This window comes from Myotis lucifugus, unplaced genomic scaffold, assembly GCF_000147115.1.
Source record: "Myotis lucifugus unplaced genomic scaffold, Myoluc2.0 scaffold_0, whole genome shotgun sequence".
In the NCBI taxonomy this organism is placed as follows: Eukaryota; Metazoa; Chordata; class Mammalia; order Chiroptera; family Vespertilionidae; genus Myotis; species Myotis lucifugus.
In genome coordinates, this window is record NW_005871048.1 from 51,810,530 (window position 1) to 51,820,768 (window position 10,239).

Genomic DNA, 10,239 nt, shown 5'->3' on the forward strand with positions numbered 1-10,239 from the left:
TTACAATTAGCATTCAATACTAGTAGATGTTGCAAAATATATAAAATTGAAAAAGCAAGCATTCCTTTATTATGGAGGTTACTAAATGAGTTAGATGTTAAAAAATAAGGATACATGGCAAGATATACATGCCAAGAGAGAAAGAGGGTTTATTAATCATGTGCTTTCTTTTCTGTATCGTTGATGCTTTGAAACCTTAACCTTGTTAGTCCTGGAAAGAGAGCTCCTCACAGGGCTCACCTGCAAGTGCACCTTTCATGTGCTAACCAGCCAACCCAGAGCCCTTTATCTGGCACTTACACTTGGGACACTGCCTTAGTCAACCCAAATGCCAGACATCTAAGAATGGCCCCTATCCCCAGAACCCACTGCAGTTATTCAAATTAGCCAACCCCAAGCCTTCCTGCACTACCTGACCTGTTTCTTCTGGTGGAAACCACAAAAAAAGGTTCTTGCCCACTTTTTCCAGCTCTCCCTCTGCCTCCTGACCCCGATGCTCCCAAATGTGCCCATCATGTGATATGCACCCTCCCCTCTTTTTGGGATCTGTGAGTAACAAACTATATTTACAGTGAAGTCATCTCATGCTCTGTTGGCCTTACTGTACCTGAATAATAATAATTATAATATAATATAATAAATATAATATAATATAATATAATATAATATAATATAATATAATATATATTTTAAAGAGAGAGAGAGAGATGATAAGTGAAGTGACTGAGTAAGCGAGTGAGGCTTGAAGAAGGATGTAGTATCAGTCCAGTCTATAAAACATGGGAAGGCTTTGGCAGGCAGAGAGGGAAGGCGCTATGTCCAAAGAAAAGCACTAGAAGAGAAACCAATATAAGATATCTTGTTCAGCAAAATGGTCAGTGGGGTGGAGTTAGATCACATGCAGCTTTATGTGGATGAGCTGTGGCTGATGCAGATTAATTCCACAGTGTGGATTGGAGAAGACTGAGCCTGCGTTTACTCTGAAGGTCACTCTGGCACCGGAAATAAGTCCACCTTGTTAGATAGGTGGGTAGGTGGGTAGGTGGATTGAACAATTTCTAATGCCATGTGCCTTTACATAAATCATCATCAGGTAGGATTTGTTTTGGGGGATTAAAGGGGACATGAATGGGGTGCAAAGAGACATGAGGGAGGCTAAGGCCTGGGCTGCAGAGGCCAAGTCAGATGCTGCATCTGAGGACCATATCCCAGACCAAGGTCAGGAATCGAGGGAACAGGCTGAGAGACGTGGTGACAACTGAGTTAAGGCAAGTGACTTAGAACTGAGCGTGGAGTCATATGAAGGTCAGAGACTTGATGTTCTGGATAGCAGCCATGTGTGCAGGGCCTGATGAGCAATGAAAGGGTCTGTTAGTACTTTGTTTCTTGGACTTCCCTCAGCAGCAGCCTAAGAGCTGCCATAATTTAGCTCAGCCCAGTAGGTTCCTCCCCAATAAAAACTGTCTATGTCTTTTTTACTACTTCTGTCTTAACCCACGCCCATCACATACACACATATCTTTCATTTTTAGGACCAAGTCCAGAAAGTACATAACCTACCAGTTACTACTTTCCTTGGGCTCCTAAGGGCACAGGTAAATTGGAACCACCTGGGAAAGTGCTACCAAGTCAACCTCTAGCCCAGTGATGGCGAACCTCTGACACGCGAACTCATTGTTTTGGTTGATTTTTCTTTGTTAAATGGCATTTAAATATATAAAATAAATATCAAAAATATAAGTCTTTGTTTTACTATGGTTGCAAATATCAAAAAATTTCTATATGTGACACGGCACTAGAGTTAAGTTAGGGTTTTTCAAAATGCTGACACGCCGAGCTCAATAGGTTCGCCATCACTGCTCTAGACCCTTATAAACATAATGTGCTAACAGGACCGAACAGGAATTCTTGCTGACTGCATCCCTGCCGTTACATACATCTTGATTTGCTGCCACATTTGTGGGCAAATTTAGGAAGGGAGAGTTTATTATGGAACTGCAAACCTACTTTATAGCTATCAAAAATAATAATAAGCAAAGCCACTTTAATTTTTTAAATTGATTTGAGAGAGAGAGGGAGAGAGAGAGAGAGAAATATCCATTTGTTATTCCACTTATTTATGCATTCATTGGACACTTCTTCTATGTGCCCCGACTGGGGATCAAACTCACAACCTTGGTGTAGCAGGATGATGCTCTAACCCACTGAGCTACACTGCCAGGGTTAAACAGAGCCACTTTAAAATGGAGTTGAAACTGTCTTCCCAGAGGAACAGTTTTGCAAGTCTTATACCTCAAATCTTTGACATGTAAAAACAGAACAAAATAACCTTTGGGCTAGTCCTAAAGCAACCTTATGTCCCAAAGAACTGTTTTCAAAAATAACAAGAAAGCAGATATTATGACTACTAAACTAATGCCAACCAGACTGAAAAGTAAAGGCATGTTTTACAATTAGCATTTACAGATAGCATGTTATGTTATCTGCACCAATAGAAATGCCTTCCTTCTATTGATGTAATTGCCTCCCTTCCCTTTCTCATAAATACCCCTTGTCTTTGTCTCCTAATCAGAACACTGTTTGGGCTTCCGCCTAAATCAGTGTGCCCTGAAAAGCTATTCTTATTGCTCTCAAATAAATGTGTGTTGCCTCTCACTTTGAAAGGTCTTGTATGTTTTGGTTAGCTTTAGACTGTGAGCCCCAAACATGTTGGGACTTATATCGAAACCACACATGGTGCCCAGAAGCTGCTGATTAAGTGGAGCAGCAGCCTGGCTGTCACTTCTTCAAAATTGTACAGCATCTCAAAGGGCACACACTCACCCCTTCATAGCTGTCATCTCTGTCAGACAACCAGGCTCTCGTTGGTTAAATCTGCCCTCTGCTCTGATCTTCTGATTGGGGCTTTGCTCTTACCATCTGCTTCCATGCCTGAGCCTCCACCCCTGCCCTGGAGCCATTTTCTGCCTCTTGGTTCTGCCACACAGTTCTGCACTGAGCTGTTGTTCATGTGGCCCAGTTCTGAGCACCAGTGTCCCCTTGCCTGGTGCCAACTGAGGTCTAGCATCCACCTGGGCCTCCTGGGGTAGGTCCTTTCCTGGAATCTGATCAATTCTTCCTCCCTTCTAGTCAGTCTCTGCTCTGAAGTATGACAAAGGAGAAGCTCAGATGATGTAAAATATGTGGGCAGATTTTGAATTGAAAGGCTTAAATCCACTGTGTGTTCTAAAATGTAAACTTTTGAATTCTCGTCTCCCTGTGGTGACTTCTGCGGGGTATGGTCGGGAGAAAGTGAACATCGATTATATGTTCACAGTTAACAGGCATTCTACCTGGGAAGACCACGTCTTCTGTGCCAGCTGTTGCCTCTGGGCACAGAAATGTTATTCTTCCAACAATTTGCATCAGTGGTTCTCAACCTTCTGGCCCTTTAAATGCAGTTCCTCATGTTGTGACCCAACCATAAAATTATTTTTATTGCTACTTCATAACTATAATGTTGCTACTGTTATGAATCGTAATGTAAATATCTGATATGCAGGATGGTCTTAGGCGACCCCTGTGAAAGGGTCGTTCAACTGCCAAATGGGTCGCGGCCCACAGGTTGAGAACCGCTGGTTTGCATGCTAACATGCAAGTAAGAGCTCATGCCTTCTGCCTCTCACTAAAGCAGAGTTTGGGGGTTCTCAGGACAGGCTGGGAGGTATCTGCTCCCCTACTACTGCTCTGGAGCCTGACAATCATGGCTTTTCCTAACATAAAAGGTAAGAGGAAACTTGAATGTAGCCCTGTTCCTTCACAGAGATAGTCCCAACCACGTGCTGGGACCTTGAGTGGGAGAGATATAGTTGTGAGCAAGACATTCCAGGAGAATGAAGGCAATAAACAAGGTTCCCAGCAAATACATGGTGTGATGCCAGGTAGAGGAAGAGAGAGAAAGAGAATAAAGCCTGATAAACAGAGGGATGTGATAATCTGTTCTGAGAAAAGTGTGTTTGATCAGAACTTCCCAAGTGAAAAGGCTGGGGAAAAATGAGGATGATATTGTCCAGGACTGTCTGATCAACAGTTTAATTTTCTAGAAAGTGACTTTTCAACATCTAAATTCGCACTTCATAATCAGTGTCTGTCCCTGCTAAGAGGGATCTACCCAGTGTTTGAGGCAGATAGAGTTTGAAAAAGCATAATCTATATTTGCATTCACTTAATTTATCTTAGTTATTATATATTTAGTTTATTCTTAAATTCCAAATTGTATCAAAGTGTGGACGAAAAAAGGGCCACGTGCTAACCTGACTAACTCAGGAGAGGCCTGTGAGGTGGCCTTGCAAACTCAAGAGACCTAAATAACCACAAAGGGTGGTCTGAAATAAAAACCTTTAATTAAAAAGCAATTTATAGTGGGTAGTCATATCCTAGGCCAGTATCTTCCCTGACAAAGATCAACTTCAATCTTTACTGAGCCTATTGTCTTTTTGCATCTTTAACATACTTGTGAAATGTCAGGATAACTAGTAACTCCCCTTTTTCTGGACCCCCTTAGGACACAACTAAGTGTTCCTGGGTGCCAGGACTGAGACCATAAATTCCCTCATTGTTATAGTTATCATGTTAATTGTTGACTGTTAACTATCCTGTATCCACCTAACTAAATGAAGTATGTGTCTATCATTTTACGTTTTATCCAATCCCAGAGCCCCCACTACCACTTGTTTTGCTCTCTCCAGCCTCCCTAACCTATCACCAATGGATTTTATGTAACTCACTTAAGTCTTCTCTTTTGATTGTAATGTATGAAACAAGGTGAAAAACTGCCATTCTCAGGAGCATTATCCCAATACCTTGAGATTCTGTTTCCTGGCACTTGTTGACAGTTTGGCTCAAATAAACTCACAAAAATTCTTTATAGCTTTGAATGTTTTTTATGTTAACAAAAGGATGCTACCAGACTTGTACACTTACCAATCTGAATTTAGAAAGACCAGCCAAATGCATCAGCTCTTTTGAGTGAACTGGTAGACAAAGCTAGAAAGTGAGAAGCTCTTATTTGAATTATACATAAGTAAAAATTGAGAATTCAGATTTTCCAAAACAAATTATTGCTTAGTTCTCAGGAATCAACGGAGACATTTTCATCCTAGTGATTTTACAGACCCACACTTTCTTCATTAAAGAAACATTACTAATAGGATAGTATGTACACTGGTCTTAATCTGTAAATACGACCATGTGGTTACTGATCTGGAATTTTGGAATTTGGGAGCTTGGATTTCTCCATCTCATGAAGATAGAATAAGACAGCTGAGCTAAAATTGCTCCATAATGGAGTCATGGTAATTAGCTGTAGATGGGGGGTGGGGGGGGTTGCCATTTGAATCTGTCCCAGGGCACTAACTACCACATACACTGTGGTGTTTGCAACATTGCAGATGAGATTCTATATCTCTGAAAATCATCTGATGTTTTCCAGGCACTTTTATAAACAGTAAGACTGGTTCTTTTCTCCCATGATTTGTGAGTCTGATGGGCAGTCAGTCCACTTAGTCAAGGTATTCACACATGAGATGTGATATGGGAAGATGAATCGGATTGGTCACAACAGATTTGCTGTGTAGTTCTTGGTCTCCAGTTGGCAGAAATGCTAAACTCTGTTCAAGGAAGCAATCTTTATTCTGGAATAATCACTGGAACTACTTCTCATGCAAATCAACTAGATTTGGAACTACTTCTCACGCAAATCAAGTGGATTTGGAAGCAAAGTTTTATACTGAGGAAATGTTGATATTCATGTTTAATTTGGTCTGTACTGATCTGATACTGCCAATTATTTTTCCCATTTGTTTTATTTTGTCAGAGTAATGACACCATTGTAATTAGCTAGTTATTAATAATAGGAAAGAAGCAAAGGAGGAAGCCAGACATTATAAGCATGTCATTTGGGCAGCTTCACCAGGAAGCTGCAACTTTGCACTCCCCAAGGAGCCCCCATTCTATTCACTGCAAAACACTGGGAGAAGGGATCCAACAAAGGGAAGATAGATCCATGCCCCATAAAGTTGGGGTAACATAGGGAAGGTACTTGCCTGTCAGTCAAACCTGGGGACAGGGATGGTTGGCCAGAAAGGGTGTGGCCACTGCAAGTGCAGGAAAATTTGGGACAACATTATCTCCTAAACAAAGGAGTTCACTCTCTTGTTGCTCTTGACATGCTTGACTTGTGACTCTTATTTCTCTTGTGCTTTGGCTCATTCTTGGTTTCCTTGCATTTGCCTGTGTTTCTTCCATAGCCATGTGGCCCTGTGGACCCCACATGTAATCAAGTAAGGACTGCAGCAGGGAGCACAAGTTAAGCTAGCCTGATGCTAGACTGGACATTGCTCCAACATAGAAAGGAAACTCTGGCAACTGATTCTGATTTTAGCTCTGCTGAAACTAAAGCTATACTTCTTCTATAACTGTACCGAGGGAAATGGGACTTTGTAAACTCAGGGATTTGATTCACAGAAATAAAATTTCCTACAATATCACATCCTCCCATTCAAGTTTCAAAAAATTCTTATTCTTGGGATAGTGCAAGAATTTCACCCCCATAAGCAACTGGAGGAGATGAGGCCCTCTCCCCTCTGTTAACAGTAGTATGTACTATTTTTATATAAATGCATTAAATTTCATTTAAAGTTTAATTCAACTTATATAGCAATTTCTACATTCCAGGCATTGTTCTAAGTTCTAAATTGATACTTACAAGTATCAATTTATTGCATCCTCATATCAACCTTCTGAAGAAGGTTCTGTTTTTATCATGTCCTTTACATAGATGGAAAAATGAAGTCTCCTTGAAGGGAAAAATAAGACATTTGGGGGCTAGCTTTCTGAATCTGTGCTAGCAACCTGCCTTCTGACATACACCCTTGCTTGCTGATAACCATACACTTTTGCTTGCTGATAAACTCCATTCTTATCAAACTTCCTTCTTATCTGTGATGCCTCTCCTGCCTTTCAGAACCTGTTTCCCGGAATACTCCCATTTTACAGAGGCCATAAACCATGAACCATATAGAATCCCCGGAGGGGCTGGTGCCAGTGCTGGCAAGCCTCTGGGTGTAATCTCACTTCCCCCATCCCAACTCACGAGGGTCTGCAAAGCCCATGAAGTGTCCAGAAGCCTGATCCATATTTTTGGGACAAAGAAACTAAGAGTATAAAGGGAAAGCTTCGTCTATATTCATCACTCAGGATTTGGAGACTGATTCCCCTGAGTCACGGCACTAGTGCAATCTGCAATAAAGGCAACTTTTCTGAATATCCTCATGAGTGCCCAGCTGATTAATTCTCCCACACCACCTGGCAGCTTATCTGCAACATCCTGGGGGTTAGAAAATGTACCCAGGGTCATATTCTGGCAGTCTCAATTTTATTTTATTTCTCTGGAAAATATTCTAATTTAATATTAGTTGAGTAATTTAATATTTTAGTTTTTGTGTACTTTTAAGAGTATATGATTGAAGTTTACTACCGTAACAAAATCTAAGACTTTGTTCTATAGTAAGTAAATTTAACCCATTGTATGTATTGTTATAATTTTTTGTATTCTGTTGTCACACCCTATACCTTCTGATTTTTATTTTCCCTGTTGTTATTCTCTATTTTTTCCATATATTCAAAATATCTTATTTACTTTTCTATTCTCATATAATCTTATTTTAGCCACCAGTATTTACTTTCAACTTTTCAAGAGGATCTTAGCTTAATTCTCTGATGTTCAAAGTTACTAATAAAGCCTATATGTTGACTCCCTAATCTGTTGAATAGAATTTTAGTAGCATTTCACTTGCTTTTCTGTGCTTTCTCCCCTTTCTGTTCCTTGAAAATATTTTGTGAAATATGAAACATGCTATTTCTATTTACCTCACTTAGTTGTATACATGTGTACATACTTTCTTTTTCAGTAATCATCTTTGTCATTTTATGTCAGCAATGATCTAAACTGTCTATTTTAATACTAAATACCACTTATTAAATATCATGTCTCCCAAATAATAAGCACATAAGTATCTATATCTTCCCAAAGCTGAAAAAAACTACACACTTATGATGTTTCAGGAAAAAATATGACAAAATGCACAGCCAAACACATCCTAAAAGAACCCAAAAGCAAGGATAAGTGATGGTTCTATGAGGATCCGAACTGAAGAACAAAATCAAACCTGCTTCCAGACGTCTCCGCAAAAGTAAATGCCAGATCACACAGTGTTTGGAAGGAAAATGCTGTGGTTTACACATGTTATTCCAAGTTGACTTTGTTGTGATGCAGGGAACAGGAATACATCGTCAAATGTGCATTATTGTCCCTGGTGTCCCTCCTCAGTGATAGTCTGACTTGAGTCAAACTCTGCCATCCTCTTTCATGGGGACACTTAGCTCCAGGTTGATCTCCACTCCCAGTAGCTGGGGAAGGAGGAGGAGAACGGGGTTGAGCTCTTTCTTGCTATGTGTGTAGATCAGTGCGCCTAACCCCAACACATCTGCAAGCCATCGCTGCCATTCTTGTTGTGCAGATAGAAAAGTGAGGTCCAGAGAGACCAGATCAGCTGCCAGATCAAGCACATGGACCCATTGATAATGACAGAGGTGATTCCAGGTCTGCAAGTAGAGAGTAGAAACAGCTCCCCTTCAGGACTGGTATTTAGGAATTCACTATGTGGTTCTCCTGGCAACTAACCAACAGCCTAGGGTGCAAAGCCAACTCATTAGCATTACAAAAGACACCTTTAATGCTCTCAGCACTTGGGAAATTCCAAGGGTTTTAGGAGCCCTGTGCCACAACTAGAAGACCGTGTGTGTGTGTGTGTGTGTGTGTGTGTGTGTGTGTTTATCTTATTATAAGTCACAGATCACATTATTGCACTGTGTTCTTGGCAGTTCTGGTTACACCCAGTGTACCAGTTTCCCTCATCTCAGCTCCCAACCCAGACCCCCAGGCTGGAGTTTGCCTTTGGTCTGTGTGATCTAGAGGCATTCCAGGTGTAGGATGAACATTGAATTCAGTGAAGAGCTAAAGAAACTGGAAAAATGCTCACTATTGTAAAAAATATTGTTTCTTTCCTCACAATAGAAAGAGACTCATATTGATATTACTAAAAAAAAAATTTAAATTGAATCCTTTTAGGCCAGCCATTCTTCTTTTGTTGCATTTGTTTAAACATAGAAAGAGAGCCCCTAGGTGTCTTCATGTCAGACTTGGGGAATCTGACTCCCTGCAGGATCTATTTGACCTAATTAGAGATTATTAGAGATCCCCACTTACTGAGCATGCAGTGCCCGGTACTCACTCAGGACAAAGGGAAACTCTGCCCTGAGTGAAACTCACAACCTTGGCTATACTGAATATGAGCCACAAAGACCAGAGAACTGCAGGATGTAAGAACTGCAGAATGTAACTGGTCAAAAAGATGAAGAGCAACCAGTGGAGCAAAGTGGTCACAAGCAGTAACAGGTGTACTCATGCACAAGCTCATACACATGCACAAATGTGCACACACAGGGGGCATTGACATACATAGGTGCACACACAAGTGCATGTACACAGCGTTCACAATGAAACGTACACATGCGCATGTATACACACAAACTGTGGAGAGATGCAGAACCAGGGTTGGGATTGTTGCCAGGCCCGTGGCCGCCCTCCTGCCACTCCTTGGGATCCAAAGGCTACCCCCAGAAGCCCCTGCACAGGCAGTCCCAGGCAAGGCCAGTCGAGGGCAGCCTACGCCCTGGGGACCAGGAGCGCAGCTACATCCCGGGGCAGATGGCCGGGAAGTGGGAGCTTCTTCCACCTCCAGGTCACCCATCACCTCACAAGCCCCAGAGCAACGCACATACACATAGATCCACGGGTTCCCCAGAAGGTTCGGGCGCCCCAGACCACAACCCATCTTCTCCACCAGGCAGGAGGGCGGACCCAGCAGGGCCCCAGCGAGTCCAACCTCACTCCAACCAGCAGGTGTCTGCCCCTTCCACTGCGCAGGCAAAGCCCTCGGGAAGGGGGTCCGGAGAGGCTGTGCGCAGCGCAGCTAAGCACGGCCAGGCCGGTAGACAAAACAGTAGGTCTGGGAGGGCAACGGGCAGGCCATTCAACCTGCTCACTGCCCAGCGTCTTCCAGGCCCCTATCCACCCACGTTGAGAACTGGTACTCCCTTTTGAGGATCCAACTTCGGATGGTGAAGCATGCGATAGCT

General features: G+C 42.1%; 1 protein-coding gene across 1 annotated transcript in view; it reads left to right on the top strand.

Annotated features, from left to right (window-relative positions):
• Positions 1-1,124: 1,124 nt before the first annotated feature.
• Positions 1,125-10,239, top strand: part of ADAMTS16 (ADAM metallopeptidase with thrombospondin type 1 motif 16) — a 112,092-nt gene continuing 102,977 nt past the window's right edge. Inside the window, exon 1 of the mRNA XM_006081570.3 lies at positions 1,125-1,218. Coding sequence (XP_006081632.1) covers positions 1,125-1,218 — 94 coding nt within the window. The remainder of the gene's footprint in view (positions 1,219-10,239) is intronic.